The sequence below is a fragment of the Apteryx mantelli genome, chromosome 4 (genome assembly GCF_036417845.1).
Source record: "Apteryx mantelli isolate bAptMan1 chromosome 4, bAptMan1.hap1, whole genome shotgun sequence".
Classification (NCBI taxonomy): Eukaryota; Metazoa; Chordata; class Aves; order Apterygiformes; family Apterygidae; genus Apteryx; species Apteryx mantelli.
Genome location: NC_089981.1, coordinates 50,632,602 through 50,651,551, shown reverse-complemented (window position 1 = coordinate 50,651,551; position 18,950 = coordinate 50,632,602). Strand labels below are relative to the sequence as shown.

The 18,950-nt window shown below is 40.2% G+C and overlaps 1 protein-coding gene across 1 annotated transcript in view; it reads right to left on the bottom strand.

Annotated features, from left to right (window-relative positions):
• Nucleotides 1–3,290: 3,290 nt before the first annotated feature.
• Nucleotides 3,291–18,950, bottom strand: part of MAP3K9 (mitogen-activated protein kinase kinase kinase 9) — a 55,522-nt gene continuing 39,862 nt past the window's right edge. The window contains exons 5-11 of the mRNA XM_067295565.1: nt 16,199–16,374; nt 13,599–13,839; nt 12,267–12,389; nt 11,390–11,543; nt 6,415–6,527; nt 4,917–5,732; nt 3,291–3,831 (exon numbers count right to left, since the gene is read on the bottom strand). Coding sequence (XP_067151666.1) covers nt 3,350–3,831; nt 4,917–5,732; nt 6,415–6,527; nt 11,390–11,543; nt 12,267–12,389; nt 13,599–13,839; nt 16,199–16,374 — 2,105 coding nt within the window. The 3' untranslated portion in view covers nt 3,291–3,349. The remainder of the gene's footprint in view (nt 3,832–4,916; nt 5,733–6,414; nt 6,528–11,389; nt 11,544–12,266; nt 12,390–13,598; nt 13,840–16,198; nt 16,375–18,950) is intronic.

Below are 18,950 nucleotides of genomic sequence, written 5' to 3'. Positions count from 1 at the left end.
ACTGGCTTATATCTTCTCAGTAATCTAGTGAACTACAGTAAAGCCCTCCTTTCGAGATTTGGAGCACCAGCAGCTCCTGCAACAGGGAAGGAGAAAAAACAGATGAGGGCAGGAGAGAAATCAAGCCAAGATGGGGTAGACGGGTATAGGGAAAGGTCATGACCTAGCTTAAGTATGCACAGGGCCTCTGGCCCTCATGACACCAATGGCAGCAGCTTTTAAGTATGCCTGAGGTAAAACACCTGACGACTGTTTGCCTTGAGAGCCCTCTGCCTGTCAAAGAAAGCCCCACCACTTGCTAAAGCCACAGCTTTGCTTCAGAGCAGGCTCCTCTTGCCTGATATCTCAGGTCCATCACAGAGCTCCCAACAGGAAGAGCGTATTAGTGATGGGCTGACACTCAAAGAGACTATCTCATTTTATTTCATGTGCTAGATTCAAAGAAGAAAACTGCGTCCAAGGAGTGCTTAAGAAAATCCCTGTGGCTCCTACCCACACTCTCTGGCAGCTTAGTAAAAGGGAGTATCTAGCTAGGAGACCCTGATTTGGATCCTTGACTCCTCCTCAACTGTCCTACCTGGTTTCTTTGCCATTTGTGGTTAGTGACAGATGTCCTTCAGAGCAAAATACTTCTAACAGGATAGCTGCAGACCACTTTCACCAAGTAATTATCTAAAAGGATTTCCTCACAACTTCTCAACTTTCCTAAGCAAAAGAGGTGACAGAACAACAGGGCTTTACAGATGTCTTGCTTACTGGGAACTGGATAAAAAACTTACAGTTCACTTTGTTAAAGCAACTGGCCAACTAGCAGGAAGCTTACCGAGCTGAGTGAAAACAGCACAGCCTAGAAAGGGAACCTCCTGCTCCAAACAAGTAAACTGACTTTAAAAATTGCTATTTGAACAGAGCTGTGGCACATGATGTCTTTGCAGAGCAGATGTTGCTTTCTACGACTTTTGTAATGACATTTTTTAAAGTGAAAAGCGTTACACTTCAGAACAGCTGATCCAGTTTTGTTTCAGATTTTTTTAAAAGGATAAGGGAGACTCTGCAAATTAGATAGTTTTAATCTCCACAGTCCCTGTGACACAGCCTCTGGCTGGGCTTTCCTTGAGTCTGTTTCTACAGTACAATTAAAATTAACCATCTGCTTGTGGGTTTTTTGTTTTTTTTTTAATAGTCTCTGGATCACAAACAAACTGAGGTTACAGAAATGGAAAGCAAAAGGATGAATGCATAAGAAACTAATAATGCTAAAAGCCTACTTTTAACAAAATAAATACCAGAAACACCAGATTTCTTTTTAAAGTATCCTACCCCCACACCACAATCCCTTGCCTACACAGACAGTCTATCCGGAATCAGGGGCTAGTGTAGCATCATTAATGCTAGCTCTGGAGCACTCAGTGGGGTAGGCAGCAATAAATAGTTCTGCTATTAACCATGTTTCATAGAATGTGATGAGCAAGAAACACGTGCCCTTTCTACACGATAATGTACTGCATTTGCTCGAAAAAGGGGTGCACTTGACTAATGGCAATATGCTGGTTTTAGCTCTCAAACACAGAATTAAACCCAAGTACAGTCCTCCCCCACACATGCTGGTTTTTAACATTAGGTTACAGACGTCCGATCACTCATGTTCTCTGTGCTGAACACATGCAAACAAGCATTCAGCTGCACTGTCTTCACAACAGGACTTCCCTAATAGGTTGAGCACAGCACTCAAATCAGTCATTTGCACCCAACTGGTCAGTATACTAGCAAAATGAGCACAGATCTGCACAAAAAGAGTGAACAGCCATGCTGTACCTTGCAATAAAGCAGACTACCTTAATATACTAATGTAAAGGCCACATCCCTTATTTAGAGTGCCAAAGCGGGGAAAAGGGTGAAGCTCTTATTCAAGCCAATAAGATATACTTGTACAGGCACAGACACTTGCATTCTTTGTAAAGAAAATTCTGAGCTTAGGCACACCTTAGTTGTGTGACTTCCTCCTTCAAGACAGGGGCCTGTTCCTGCTCCAGAGTTAGGATTTTTTACATATTTAAACAAGAATAATGTTTTACATGTCTATAGTGCCTTCCACGCAAAGATCTCAAAGGACTTTATACATATCACAAATGTCCTAAACCGCCCCCCTGTGAGGTAGGTATTATCCCTATTATTTACAGATGGGGAAATTCAGGCACAGAGGTTACATTATTTGCCCAAGGTCACACAGTGAGTCAGTTGCAAAATAAAACAGAATTCAGTTGTTCTGATTCCTATTTGCACAATCCAGCTACCAAACAACAGTCTCCATCTCAAAAATCAGTGTGCATTAGAACAGTCTTGGGTGTCATGACCCAGGGCCACTCAAAAAGCATGAGAAAAGAGGAAAAACAAAAAAAACCCAAACAAACAAAGAGTGAGGGACACATAAGAACTTGCTTCTGCAAGCCAACACAGCTTTAAAGAAAGAGTGCCTGTCAGTTCCCTTCCCAGAGCCGAGGCAGCTTGACCATGAGCCTGGGATATAGGAAAAGAAGAAGGCTGGTGGATCCAAAGCTCAAAATAAAAAACCTAGTTAGAGTAAACAGCCATACCCTCCCCCTTCATCATTTTGAAAGCATAGGGTCATAGAAAAATAGGGCTGAGAGGGACCTCAAGAGATCATCGAAGTCCATCCACCCTGCCTCAAAGCAGGATCAACTACACCTATTCATTCCTGACAGTCTAATTTGTTCTCAAAGTCCTCCATCAATAGAGACTCCGCGCCCTCCCTCGGCAACCTGTTCCACTTTGCATCTATCACACGAGCAAATGAGGGCAAGGGAGTGTAACGTAGCTACTTCTGCTCCTTCAGTGGGGGCACCATGATTCCCAGGCCTACCTAATGATCTGAATACAATTCAGAGAAGCTAGTCTCCAGATATTTACTTGTTTCCATCCTGGAAGCCTTGGGAAAACACTGAACACTAGTGTCTGCTGTAGTGTAATACTTGAGTTTTGAAAATACTGATTAATACCAGGATAGTTACCAATATACTGCAAGTGCCAAATCCTACAAGTAAGAGAGACTTTGATATGGTAATTTTAGCTTACTGCAGATTCAAACTGCAGTAAGGACAGGGAAGACTACAGAAAAACCCCACAGCAAAAGTCAGCAGCTTTGAGTTGCCAAGTTACTTCCAGCTGCAGACAAAAAAATCAGGCAGTCGGAAAACACATCTTCAGCAGAGGCAGCACCATGATATGATCTCTGTAGCATCTCTCCATTTCATCTGTCTTCAAAGTGCATTCTCAGTGCAAGAAGTAGGATTGAATTTAAAGGGGCTTACTGTCCCCAGTGGATTTCTTACTAAGACCAGAACTCTTGCTTGAGTTCATACGCTGCAGCTTTGTGTGTGTTAAGTTCACTTCTGCATAGCGGAATGGTGCTATCCTGGCTCTGCCCCTCAGCATCTATGTCCAACAGCGTCCGCTCTTCTACAGGAAGACCCACCTGGAAAGGAAGCAGTGCAGGAAGTCCGGGTCTTTCTTCTACAGTGCTGCTGCTACTAGCAAAACAAGAGTCCAGATTGCTCGGAGTGTCAGTACTTGAACTGTTGGCAGAAGATTCACCCTTAGCATTGCTTGGTGACACAAACCACCAGGGGTCAAGCCTCTGCCGGCTGGCTGCAGGACGCGGCCGGGGCAGGAACTCCAATGTCTTGGGTCTTTCCAGTGCAGGGTCCTGCTGTGCATTCCATCGTCTTGGGGTTGGAGGAAAAACGAGGTTGGGGTCTGGCAGGCGAGGGACCTCATTTGGATCTCGGCTTGGACTAGGTGTTTTTAATACACCTATCCAAACAGAGGATACAAAAGAAGAGGGAAACATGTTAGATATCACTGCTAAACAGTTTCAAAAGATCTTAGCTTATTATACATACTATGAAAATATTTTCAAAGCAGAAAGCCTCTATTCAGAGTCCACAATCTCTGTATCTTTAACTGTAACATTAAACCAGTTTGAAGTGAATTACTGTTTGGGGTTTTTTTTGTTCCTATCCTGTTCTAAACAGATTATTGAGAAACACCTGTTTCATTTGGCATAGCATAGGCAGAGTATTCTGTGCATTGTCTCATTTGTTTTCTTCATTCTCAGACTAAAGAGTCTGTGTGGACACTTCTGTACAGTTTTTATTTTCTCCTCCAAAACACAACATAGTTTTTAAGTTTTCATGGATTCTATTTTAATGAGTATTCTCAGCTCCGTTAACCCAAATTCTACTGCAGATTCATTCGACAGATACACTTACATTCTGTTCTGCCATTGGGAGAAGTCCACTTAAATCAAATTTTAATTTCATATCATAGTCCTTTTTTTTTTTCCTGAATTACTAGAGTGGAAAAACAGGAAAGCATTTAAGTTATTAAACCACAGGCCATCTTAAAGACTGTAATAGTGAAAACACACTACCCAGGAAGATGCCTCTTGCTTGCAAAGGACTAAAATTAACAGTGGCATGGCCCCAAACTGCTTTAGAGATCCAGACTTAACTGCCTTAAAAATTAGAATTTGCTCTGAAATTGTAACAGCAATACAAAAAAAGTGCATAAAGGCAATGGAGGTGGAATTCTGAGGAACTGCTAAAAACACATGACATTTGTACCTTGATAACACCTTTGTCTAAGGAATAATAATATGCTGTGCCTCACAATAGAGAGATGCTGAAAGAGAGCTCTGTAGTATAGAGATGCTGGGACAGACACCATTATTGTATTTTCCTGTTCATTACTTGTGTAAAGATAGTGTCAGTGAGCCCTTCTTGCAGGCTGGGCATCACAATAGATGTTATATATGCAATATGTTTACTTCCTAGCAAGTAATTACATTTTTGGGGCCCTTATTCTGAAAAGTAAAAGGAAGATGCCTGAAAACCTACCTGCTCCCAGTGTTCCAGTTAAACAGCTACTGGAAGGGCACCCACTGGTGGGGCACCCATTGACAACTAGTCCAGTCCCTTTGATGGCCCCATCAGAAGGTGTGCGTCTGTGCCCACCTTGCTGGGTGTGGGAAGAGACTGTCACATGTGTGGGAGTCAGGGATTGGTTGGGGTCTTGTTTGAACCTCTCAATCTGGACATTGACTAATGGGTTGTTAATGGCTGGCAAGGGAGCCTTGACTGTCACAGGGCTGACAGGCATTTCATACACCACAATCTCATCACTGTCTGAGCGCAGCAGGGACCGGGTGGAATTACATTCAGAAATGGAAGACAGGGAAAGAAGGGTCAGGGACGTGGATGGCTCGCCTAGAAACAACATGGGCTCCTCTTTCTTGAAGATCTTCCGGGAAGGTGGGCTAGTGCTCCTACGTGGACGTCCAGCTCGTTGGAAAATGCTGTCACGCTTCTTCTTCTCTTCCTTGGGTGGTTCTGGCTCCTCCTCAATCAGCAGCTGACACTTCCCTGCTTCTAACAGGTCAAAGCCCAGGCCTGCAGCAGCCAGCACGGCCCCACAGCCAAGCAAAGCAACCTCACACCGTTTATGGTGGGAGCCACTACGTTTGAGGCTGTTTGTGGGTGTCAGCTGTGGGGTGCTAGTAGCAGAGTTCACAGGGGTGGACTCCTCATTGGCATCGCTAGAAGGGCCATCCCAGTCTTCATTCTTCTGAAATGGGATGCAGAGGTATGACTGGTTGGGGCCAGGTGAAGGGTGCACTTTGCCCTCTCCGTTAAAACATTCACTGTCTTCATCGTCTGAAAAGCAAATGAAAGCACACTTTGCATGGACGTAACATTTTCACTGATAAATTTTATGCTGTCTTAAAAAAAATATATGAGAATTAAGCTTCTCTTCAGAAGATGCAACTGTTGTCATCTCAAGCACCATTCACCAATTGCCAAATACTAACAGGCTATTCTCTCCAAAGCATTCTCTCCAAAGGAGGTAGGCTAAGACAAGTAGCTAGGAACACTATCAAAGTGGAAGACTTACTAATGACTGATTGATATGTTTGGGATCAATTAATGAAGAGCATTTCAGAAGAAATCTACCTCTGTTACTTCCAGAGTAAATTTATAAATTTGGGAGGGAGGAGCAAAAAGGCAGGAAAATGAGAAGGACTCTTCCATGCAAGTGAAGGTGTAACCAGTCCCCATGCTGAACATTTAATTGAGAGGCAGCATGGAGCTAAAGAGAAATTAAGAGAAGCTTGTTAGCTTGACAGATAATGGCAGCAAAAAGAGAGAGATGAACACAAAGAAAATCCAAAAGCAGACACAAGAAAGTAGCTACTTTGCAAAGAATAAAAGAAAGATGAGATGCAACCAAAATAAAGCCATTGCTGTAAGGTACCAGGTGAAGGTCAGGAAACAAGAAGTTCATTCGAATGTGAATGGAAGTGAGGATGAGGATATGAAGTCCAGGGAATTTCTTTACCCATCTCTGCTAAGCTGGTAAATCCTGGAAAAGCAGGCACAGTTCTTTGGATCTTCCCTAGGTTTGGAGCACTGGATGACCACTGTTTGTATCCTTCTACCAGAGCTTTAAGACTGAAATAGAAAGATGGGAGAAAATGTATAGTGCTCACAACAAACTTTCTTTCCTGTCATCTGTATTCTCTATTGCTCTATTTAGGGCATTCACATATCTACCTTAACTTATAAAGGTTTGAGCAAGACATTTTACAACATCTTTGCGGCATCTTCAAACACAGTCCCCTCCTCATTTGTTACAACATGTGGTCAAAGGATCTCAGCTGATCATCAATGCCTTCTATGAATGCAAAATGGAACAAAGGACCATCTTAGCAGAACATTTAGAGGCTGCAGAAATTAGATGAAACACATTTTCTTTTTAAATCAAGGCAGACCTACCATGGCAGGTACAAAATAAATGTTTAGCAGGAGGAGGGAAAGAAAAATCTCCAAGAACATTTCCATGAGAAATATAAGTGAACAATGAAAATCAAAGATCGCTCACTGGCAATAAGATATGCTAAAGTCATTACAAGAGGCAGAGTCATGCCTCTGCACTATAAGCCCCAACACCTTTCCTCTGAAGAAAACACTGCACAAAGAAGAGCGAATTAAAAGTGTAAGCTATAAATTATGGAAAAATAGCTAATTTAACACTATATATCACATCATTGTTTCTTCTAGTTACAGACCAAAAATCAATACCTACTTTGAAGTCACCTGAGTTTAAAGGCATTTCACCTGTCACCTGAGCTCATTAGCAGTCACCATTCATAGGAATTCATTGCCAGCATCCCGTTTACTCCCTGCACTACTTTTGTGACATCAGAAACAACACCAGTAAGTGGCACATCTTTCTGACAGGCCAACAATTGGCAAAATTATTTCTTCTTCAGCTATCAATACTGCCTGAACAGGGAGATTTGCTTTGGCTTTCTCCAAACTCTGACATGAAACACACTACACTGTTGGCGAAAAGCTAGTACGCACTTGTGACAGAAATTGAATGAAAGGAGCAACAAGATCTGAGGTTAGTCAAGCTTAGCTATTTTTGTTACATACAGATGATCTCAATTGGACATTGAGGAGCATCTCTGTTATTGAAAAAAATGGAAAACTAGGAGATGAGATCTCTTCCAGCTCCATTCTTGACTTGTGTGGTTCCTTGGGAAAAGGCATAACATGTATATGCTCATATCCTTCTCTCTCTATATGGGAAGGACTGTAATGAATTCTTTCTCATGATTCTCATTTTTCACCACAATCACTCTGCATTTCTATGATGGCTTCCATCCCAGGATTTCAAAGTTTTATGTTAGGCTTCCTTGCCTTGGTATGCAGTTTACCTCTATTCTCTAGCTAACCAGCATGCCCAGCTTGTCACCAAAGAACTGTATTACTGTGGCAAGGTCATTGGTTCAGCAGATGTTCAGCTGGTTGATGACTATGCTTTAGACATTACCTTTCAGATGCTCTTATTATTCCCAACATTCAGAAATAGTTTCAGATTACACTAAAACCATCCTGTACAGTTCTCATCTGTCTTGAAAGTTCAGCATTTTCTCCTCATTAACCATTCTGGCATGTGTAGCACACTGCTATGAACTTGAATCCTGCCGGCACAATGCTGAATCTTACTTGTCAACACAGACAGCCATGTGATTTCACAACAGAAGTGCAATTCAGCATATAAGTCTCTGTCCTGATTCATTCACTCCAAAGTACACTCAGCTGTGTGATGAAACCTGGCAGACCACGTCTTGTATCTAACTTATCCAAATGTAAAGTTTGCATAGTTACGATAAATACCATAAAGAGGGCAGCACGTTAAGGGTAAGCTGACGAGTGAAAATGAGCTGTATTAGCAGTGTGATCACCTCTAAAAGTAAATGTCAAAGCTCTGACAATATAGGTAGACATTACTGAAGAAGGGAAGATTTTCATGGAGGCAGGAATGTGCTGTTGTCTATATGCAGAGATGGCAAACAGCAGAGTCATGAGTAATAGGCAGTAGTTATCCTCAGTTTAGCCTTCACTTTACAGTCATAATATCTACAGAGTCTTGGGAATTGCCTTTTATTGCACAGCAGGACACATCACCTTTGTCTACTTCCTTGTGACTTCTCAGCATAACCTTCCCTTGGAAAAACAAAACAAAACAAACAAAAAAAACCCACACAGACCATGAATGTCTCCTGTCGTTGACAAAGCACAGCTCACTCTGATCAGAAAGAAAAAAAGTTACCGGAATAATTCAAAGGCTTTCTAAATCTGTCTTAGGGTCATAAAACCTTCATCCTTCCTTTTTTATTTTTTGCCTGGCCCATCTCTCTCTCTCTTCTCTTCCCACCCAGTTACAAGCAACATTACCAGGGAACTCCAAAGAACTGTGCCAAGGACAGCTGCACATCCTCTTACTAGACAGTAGGGTGCATCAGAAAACAATTCAACACATGCCCTCCTAGAGCACATTGCTGCTACAGCTGTATTACCTGCTAAGTCTTCAATGAAATGCTATGAAAGCAGTAGCAGCAAAACTATCAATTTCAGTCACCAACAGGACCACTCAGGCACCTATGGATTTCTTACCTGTAATCTATTCAGGTTAAGTAGTGGAAAGGATATTGCTCCATTTGTTGCATTACACTTGAATTACTTTTCCGTCACCTCCTTTTTCTATCGGGAAGTCATTCTTTTTAGGAGTGATAATGTGACAAAATTTATTTTCTCTGGAAACTGTAAAAGACCCCTAACTAACATCAGCTGTAGGAGAGCATCTCCAATGTCTTCTTAACACTCCTCTTTAACACCATGTTAAGACATTAACATAATACTGCAATGAATAAGAAGTGTCTGTTCCCAGGCTCAGCCCTATTTAGCTCACAGGATCTGAACAGATAATAGCTAAAGGACTGTGGCTATCACAAATCCAGTGTCACCTTCAGCAAGATCAGTAACACCAACAGTGTGAAAACTCCTTAAGTAGAGAAAAGATCACTTGTGCCACTCATAGCAACAGGCTGAGGCTAATCAATGCAGAGCTCTAATTAAAGACAAAGACAAATTAAAGACAATAAAGACTCCATCATATATCCTTAAATATATACCATATAAACATATACCATAACTAAACTGTCATAGCACTAGTCCAACCTAAAGCTTCAGCAGTCTCAGCAGTTCAGCATATTGGCCTTCTGCTGCTATGCATATTATCTATGTTCAAAGATGGAGTAATTATTCAGCCTTCTGTATCTGTGATTTTTCATGACTGGCTTTACTTAATTATAGGTCAGTTTACTCATGGAAGAGAATTTTACTGCAATTCCCATAATGTAATCCTTGCATAAGTTTGGGACTATCTCCTGTGGAGAACACATGGAAAGTGATGAAATGATAAAGATTCAAGTTGCCTGGGCCACAGAGTTGTGTAAGCAGCTAGAATAGCAGGAAAGCTGCTACCAGAACAATGTCATGGAGAAAGCTTAAAACAGATTCTTCTATCCTAAGTCTAACTCTTCACTTAACTCCAATTTTAATCCCCCTGCTCTCCCAAATTAGAATAAAAAAATAATAATAATAATAACAGCAGGCACTAACATCTGAGTCCCTAATGTTTCTGCAACACAACCCTACTCCCTTTAAACAGCCTGCAATCTAGGATGATCTCAGTGAGAAGCAGTGGTTCATTATATGTTAACTATACTGCCCTCTCAGCAACACCATAATGTTTCAGACGCTCTGCAAAATGCCATGGCCTTATTGAGTCTCCCTGGAGAAGGTGATGAACACTAGAGAGCATCTCAGTTTTGGAGAGAACAGGATAATGTTAATGGCAACCATGGTTAGCAAGCCAGCAATTCCTAGCAAGCAACTCCTTTCCAGCTGTCTGTGCCCAAAAGCAATTCGGTGCTTCAAACTGTTTGATAAGGAATGAAAAACTGAAGAGGTTTATTCCCAGAATTCTAAAAACATGGTTTCAAAGTAGAAGTATTTTTGTACCAACTTCCTGCCCTTTTTTATAATTAATGATTGTAAAATGTGCTGGTTTTGTTTTAATTCTGAAGAATGAATTAAAGCATAAAACAGATAAATGCTGCATTGGCAGCAGCCAGAGAAAATTCCTCCACATTGCCCTGCTAATATGTGTCAAAAGTACCTTTAAGGCAGAATAAAGTTTAATGTCCTTAGACTACCGAGATCTAGGCCCTCTTGCAGAGGGCTTCAACAACAGTGTATTATGTAAACATCTATCTTCCATAAGTTTCACATCTGCGCTCATAATATTAAAAATAAATTATAAGAAGTTACCTTATTTCTCCTGTTAAAATATGGCAAATGCCAAACCATCAATGTAGCAGTAAAAAAAAAACTTCAAATTTCAGTAAAATTACAAGGCATTCAAATTTCTCAGGTTCTCTTAGAACATTCTCAAATATTCCTATGTTTTAAGCAACATTTCACTGAAGGTACAAATGTCCTTTTTAAAAGGCTGAAGAGAAGATATTTGCCTGGCTCTACCATATGCTTTTTAACAATAGCATGCAAGAGAAGAAAAAGCATAGCCAAGAATTGTAAAAGTAGAGGAAAAACATTTTCAGATATGATGTGAAACTGTAAAAAGTTGAGCCCGGAAATGAAGAAAAATTACCTGAGAAATAGCTTAGCACAGCTAAAGAGAAGAAAATCTACTGCTTAAAAAACAGACATAAGATAATAGCAGACATAGTAAAAACAGAACGACTGCGGGGATCTTGCAAGGAATTGAATATGATCTGTCTTTGTATTCTGTTTTGAAACTCTAACATCTCTGGTACAGCAAATAAATTATGTCAGCAAAGAAGTGCTTGGAAGAGATCACACAAACATCTTGTGAACCAATGTTCATAACCAGTTTAAGAACCTGGAAACCAGTCTGATCCCAGGCCCTCTCTTCTTACCCATCTTCTCCTGCACCTAGCTCCTTGTGACAAAGAGAACTTGGTCCCCAAGTGCGTCCTTTCTTCTTCTGGCCTCTCTTCTCTTCTTCCTCTCCTTCCTCCTTTGGAAGGACTGAGTTTCGTCCCCATGTTTTACTGCTTTCAGCAGGAGTCACTTTACAAGCGGGAAAAGCAGAAGAAAATGGGGGAAAACAGAAACAGATTAAAGAAGTGGTCCCACAGAAAAGTAAAGAATAAAACACAGGCCAGAAGAGAAATGGTAATGAAAAATTCCTTTCTCATAACCCTCACCAATTAACATCAATCCAACAACTAGGTCCAATCAAAATGAGTATAGTCAGGCTTTACAGCTTTATTTCATCACTGGCTTCTTTTAGAACTACTGATTTGATACCAGAAACAAGTCCCATGTTATCCAATACAAACACTAAACATTAGTTAACATTCTCTTCATACTTCTAATACATGCTTGTCTCCATGTTCTGTGTCATTATGGGGACTCTATTTTTGTGCATCAAGGGCCTTTTTTTTTTTTTTCCTTCTACCAGTACCATAATTCATTTCAACAATGTTTCAGAGATCTATTCTGTAAATTTACATTTTAAAAATTAGTCTGTGCACCCTAGGAATATATTTTCTACGTAATCAAGCAGCAATATTTCAAAAACCTGGGTAAGGCAGGCTCAAATTCCAGTGAAGAAGATACTTAGCTCCTCCCCAATACACTCTATCTTTCTCCCTGTAAATGCATACATGAAGGGCACAATGGAAATATTAGGAACATTTTTATAGTCCCATACTGAATAGGGATCTTGGCATCTTACCACGCTGACAGATCGTACATTTCCCATATTCAATATTACATTGAGTTCCTTACACTGTATAGCCCTGAGTCTGGGAATAATGGTAGGACTTGCGGGAGGACTGGAGCAGCTACTGATCAAACTTTTCCTTTTATCCATCGTTGGAGAAGCCTGCACAGTGAATTTATGCTGGAAATCTGTTTATCAGAAGACAAAATTTCAAACAAAAAACAGAAAAAACACAGTTAAAATTCCTTTTTTTAAATGGAAGAAAGAAAAAATTAATCCTTTATGGTAACTTTTGAAGAGTGCAAATTACAGGTTCTGTGTAGAAATTAAGTTTGGCAGCTAACCATCATCCCCCCTTTGTACATGCAATTACTTCAGGCCAAAGATTTTAAACTTATGCTCATGGAGCGTGTGTGTGTGTACATACACACACGTATATATATGCATATACATATACACACAGACACACACACAGACACACACACCCATATATATGCCTATATACACACATGCGTGCCCATATGTTGACTCACATTTATGCCAAATATATCCCTGTATTATTTTCCCTTTCATCTTTATCTCTCCAAGTTTCTTGAGCTAAGCAAAAACACCAGCAATAGGTGTTTACAGACCTAAAGAAAAGCATAGTTTGTTTATCATCACTGCTCTTCTGAACACCCAATCACTCCCAGAAGACAGGGAACATAGTGTAAGCCATCATCCTTAAATGGCAATGAGCCTTAGGTGATTTACAAAACTTTCTCTTTTGTTGTTTTATGTATTTGAGTCTCCATACAAAATCTTTAGCAGAAATGCTGAGGATATGCTATTTTTGAAAACTACCATCTTCACTCTTGAGAGTGATTTCCCTGACACTTGACCCATATTTATCATTTCTTCCAGAAAGGTGGCGTTAGATGTCACTTCTGTGTGATAATTTGGGTTCACATATCAACCAGCAGTGCAGTGCTGCAATCCCATAGTTGTCAACGTTTTCAATAATTTTTAACCAGATTTCTCCACCAAGAAATCCAGTAGATTATGGTTTCTGTTGCAGCATTACGCAAAATATTCCCACAGCAGGAATCTGTGTCAATTTGAGGTACTTACTTCACTAAACTGACTATCTGGATCATTACTGTGCTAAACCACAACACCAACATCTTTACAATGAACCACCTATTCATTAACCTCAAATTCATTTCTGGCCTTCATACTTTGGGCAACATCAGTCACAAGAGCATCAAAATTTAGTTTCCTGATGCCAAAGAGGTATGTTTTTCCCAAGTATATCCAGTACTTTCTAACACTTAAGTATCAGCACAAAGAAACTACCAAAGCTACAGGGTTCACCTGTTCCTGCCATTTCATCTGACACTGCCTAAGATGTCACCAACCTGACGGGAGGCTAATATGATTGCCATCCTTCAACTTGAGCCGGTTCTTCTTGAACTTCCCCATGCGTTTCTTCACCCGAGGCTTCTCCTGGCATAGCTGGTGGATGATGATGTTGAGTTCCCTTTCCAGGATGTCAATCTCACGTTCTGCTAGCTCCTGTTCCCGCCGTCGTAGCAACTCCTCATGATTTTTCTGTTCAACAGCAGCGCGAGTCAGCTCTTCTTCCCATGTGCGTAGCTCCTGCAGGGAGATCAGAAAGGAGAAGGAAGAAACCCACAGGTCACAAGGTAGATTTAAGACTAACTTTTCCTATTTTGAAGGTACAGCAGCGATGATTTGGGCTTACAGCATTACTAGCACCACTGTTCAAAGACTCGTCTGAAAGCCAAAGATGTAAAACAATCCTGAAGAACATCTGTGCTTGCCATTCAAAGCTCTCTTCAAATCAGGTGCTTTTGTAAAGCCCATGAGTAAAGAGCCTGTTTACTCACGTCCATCAATTATCAGATCTGTAGCTAAACGGAGAGCTTCAGTTTCTAGAGGGGTTAATAAGGTACCTTTCAAAACACTAAAACCTTATTTAAATGACTGAAATTCTAACTTCGATAGTCAGTGTTGCTTTGAACTTTCCAATGAATATTCTTACCATTAAGAATTAAAATTTGGACATTAAATTAGAATTTTTGTTTAAAGGAAAAAGTACTGAATCCTAAATTCAGTGCCATTAGAAAATATGCTGGATATTTGACACACACATACTCAGACCTCAGTATTTTCCAGAAGTAGGTGATGCCATTAACATAGGCATAGGACTAGAGACCGAGTCTCCAGAATTTAAGTGTTGTGAAAAGCATTATCACTCACCCTTACATGAACATATCAAATTCTGAAAGAGTGAGTTAAACCTAGAAGAGTTGCACTTGTTTTCAAGAGCTATAGAAGAGCACCACATGCATGAGAATTCATTTTGCAAGATTTGTTTGTAACAAGAACAATCACTCCTTGCTTTCCTGACCAGTAAGTACCTACATTAACTTCAGTACTGACTTAAACTGTTTAAAAATAACCTTGCCAACACATGCATCAAAAAATGGCACAAAACCCAGCTCTAACATAAAATCAATAAATAAAACACCATCAGGAGGTCATTCCCATCAGTTTGCACCAGGGACAGTTGCTCCTTAAACATAGAGAAGCATAAGGCAAACTTTTCAACTTTTCCTTTGCTGACAAAATGAATCAACTGGAATTAATTTTCCCTGAGATCTCCAAATCCTTTGCTCTTCTCACTGCACTCCTCTCCTCTCTCCGCATGGGCAAAAGAATTCAGCACTCAAAATAATTTTCTACAGTTGTCCAATTCTACTGCAGAAGGTAAAAGTTGAAGAGTTCATGTTATACTTCTTGTAGTTTGGAAACATCTTCTTGGATAGATTTATTATTTTTGTAATATCATATCATTGCTACCTATGCTATTATTCTGCAGGTTTGATAAGTTTTACTCCTAAGGTGAACAGGATATCAAATTCTCTTTTCTGATTGCTACAGAGGAATACAGGTACTCAGAACCAGACAGTAGTCTAGCTGTTTCATCTTCTGTTTCTTGTCTGTTGAACAAGTATTCAACTGCATGTTTCAAGTTGCACCAACGGACAACACTGTACAGCAGGAAAATGCCTACTAGCTAATTTTTTTTTTTCCAAAAGCTACTATAATACATGCATAGAAATGTTTTAAGGATTGTTGTGGGACTTCTCTCCTCTCTTCCCAAAATCTCCTTTTTTTCCTCTCTGCCACCTACATCCACCTTTTGCACCCAAATCAAGTTGGCCACTTAATAAGAATTTATTTTTAGGCAAGAGGCAGTGAACCTGGAAAAAAATATTCTTACTGTAGTGATCCCAGTGCAACATTTCATACCAATGACTGTAAAGAGATTCTCTTGGAGAACCTTAACAGAGATGCAGCAAGCCGTGCTTTCTGACAGTATGTTTGAATAAAATTTCATCCTTTTCATTTAGCTTCTACTTGTTGGGGCTGATGGCCATGTTTCCTTTCACTCCTGCTAGTTTCTTCATTCCCTGCTATTTCCCAAGGTGGATTTTAATTATAACTGTTGTTGGACCCACTGACCTGGTAGCACTCTATCTACTTTGGCTGTGCCCAAAACTTGGGAAACACAAACCTGATAGAACCAAATCTGCAATATTTGCTGGAGTATACAGTCTAAAACTACCTCTCCTATTGTTATTGTTAATAAATTAGCATTGTGCTTCTCAGTTAAGATAGCTAGTAGTGAAATACTTACCAGATACATTAAACAATGAAGACAAACCATCATAGTAGTTTGCACAATGTATACTGGAAGCTCACTACAGTGTCAGAAAGAGCAGCAGCTAGGATGTAGACACCTATTTTGCTCATGATTCAGCCCTTGTGTGCACCATCACTTCTCATCAATTCAAGGACTTATTACAAACTCCAGTAACGCACAGACAGAATCAACTCTGGGACACACTAAAAGATGATTCCTTTTTGGATTACAAAATGGGAGAATCATAATCCAGAAAGCATAAGCATGAAATTTTTCCCTACTTACCTTCTCTTTGGCTCTGAGTTGATCAAACATCTCTTGAATCTCTTGTTTCCAGTCTTCCTGCAGGGAGTGGAAGGAATCTTTGGGCATTTCAAAGAAACCAGATTCTTCTATGGCGGTGAGATGGTCTAGGATACTGGCAAAGGAAGGCCGTGAGTGTGGATCAGGATTCCAGCAATCTAGAACAGGACGAAGACAAGCAACTGTTAAGCATCTCTATTAGTAAGGAGGTTTCAGGCTATGTAGTACTTTACTGATCCCCTGTGGCTAAGAATGGCATGCACACTATTTGTGTCACCCTGTCTTTCCCATTTCTCACTTTTATTGGCTATTGTCCAATCATATGCTGAGTATGGAATGGATGCTTTCGTGCATATACAATACCCAGTGTGACTTAAGATCTTGAACCACCTGGTTTCTAGGTTCTACTGCAATAACATGTCAAATAAAGTAGAGGCTTACCAATTTCACAGAAAGTTATGCATTCAAGTATATTTTAAAAATCGAATAATTTTCTTAAATATTTTGGTTTAAATTGTGAGTTCTCATAAAGCGGAGACTACTTTTGGTGGATGTCCCACATGCTGACTCTTAGAGAAAAGACACAGTTTTTGTACACAGTTCTTTTATCATACTTACATTGCATTGAGTATCACAGCCATACTGCAAAAGGGTATCTATCAGTGTTCCTTCTAATGCTAAGCTTCATAAATTAAGTTATTATCAATCTCTTCCACTGAGCTGAAAATCTTTCCTGCAAAAGCAGGCTGGGCATGAGTGAAAATAGCAGATGCAAGTCAATAATGACACCAAATAGTGCGTTTTGGGTTTTCTTGTTCTTCAGTTTTGTTTTTTTTTTCTTTATTTTATTTGAGAGAAGTTCGATTGGGTTTGATCAGGCTTTTCTTTAGTTTTTAGGAGAAACATTGATAAACAAGCCTTTCCATTTACAATCTAACGCAAAGATGTAACCAGTTAGAGAGTTCTAGAAATGTTGAATTTAAGGTACCCATCTTACTACAACAAGCAGCTCAACTTGCAATAATACCCTAAAGGTACTCCTTCTACAGTGATGGGAACTGGACATTGAAAACAGACATGGAAATAGAAAACGGCATGGAGTAACATCTCAAGCTATGAAATCATCAAGATCCTGTTTTTAAAAAGCCACTAAGTTAAAATGTTTGACTTAACAACACTTTTGAACAGAAATTCTTACTCATTCAATCCTCCCCCCTAACTTCACCTATATGTCTATTTCTTCCGAAAACATCAGTTTCTCATTCTATATTGTCCCGTACTGGCATTTACGCAGGTTCTTGCTCAACGTGTATCCTTACTCCTTTTAGTACTGCAGGACTCCTGCATGCCAAAATTTGACAAGAAGCAAACAGAAAAAAATTAACGTTCAAGTATATTCCTAACACCTAGGGAATATAGCTTTTGCGCATGAGTTGAAGAAACTAACATGTAGGTCTCTCTCCATATGCACATACAGTCATCCCTCTATATGGTCACTGGTTTCAAGACATGTATTGCCACAGGAAGAGGCAAGGAAACAGTTATAAAAATGTTATAAAAACTTCCCAGCCTTTATATTTAGAAAAGAGTAAGCAATCTTAAAGAATGTTTTTCTAGGACATCACCAAAAAAACCCCTTTTTAATGCTGTTAAAATACATAGTGCCACAGGTCAAACTAATTGCCAAATGCATCCATTCATTCTTCCATTTTGTGGATTGAAATACTCCAAGAAGCAGCTGCAATTTAAAAAAAAAAAAAAAAAAGGAAAGGAAACTTGACAAAATCTGTACGACTGCTGAGGCTTGGTTTTGTTTTGGGGAACTTCGGTGTTGAAACTGTGTATCAAGATACTGGTATTTAAGCATCTGATCAGGTTCCAGGAGGCATAAACTAGAACCCATTTGCGTTTATGCCTTTCAAATTGCTTCTCTTACTGAGGTAGAGAACTGAGGATGTCCAAGAGTGCTCTGAAGCTCCCCTGCTGCTGACCAATTAGCAGCAACGGGTGATACAGCCGGACTGTCAGTGGCATAACCCCTGCCCCTCTACCCCAGGTTTTAAGCATGGCAAAGCAAACATGGCCCAAAGTAAAACAAAATACTGCAGCCAGCCAAATACACGAATGAGTGAACAGGATAACTATGCAGGTGGCCCATGGCTTTTATTTTCCCAGGCCTAGATCTGCCATTATTTGCACTAATGAGGACAGTCGTAACACACAAATCTTTTCTGTGATGAGGGAAAGTTCAGCTTTGTTGTCTCTGTGAAGACCACCAGGGCAGTAATTCAGAAGTAAAAGCAGCATTAGGGGGAAGAGTTCACGGGAAAAGGAAATGGTCTCTCTGAAAAACAGATTTGGTGAAGGGGCAGGGAGTAATTGTTTTCCTGTTCTCCTCTTCTCCCTGCCCTGGTGAAGCCAAGCATTTCAAAGCCACATGGGGCTTACCCTATGATGTGGGGTTCAAACCAAGGCCATATGCCTCTACCTGACTTTCCCAATAGAGGGCATTATTTTTTAACCCCATCAACAGGCACATCACATTTAAAAAAATCCAGAGCCCTTGTTTTAGGGAGCCTTATCAAAATAAAATATCCTGGCACAACACAGAGCTGTCAGTTCCACAAACTCTTTCAGATGCAGTTTCTTGCTTTACATTGCTTCCCAGTTACTGCACCTGCAGCTCTGCTGTTTATTATCCCGCAGATTGTTTCTTTTTTAGCAAAACAGCATA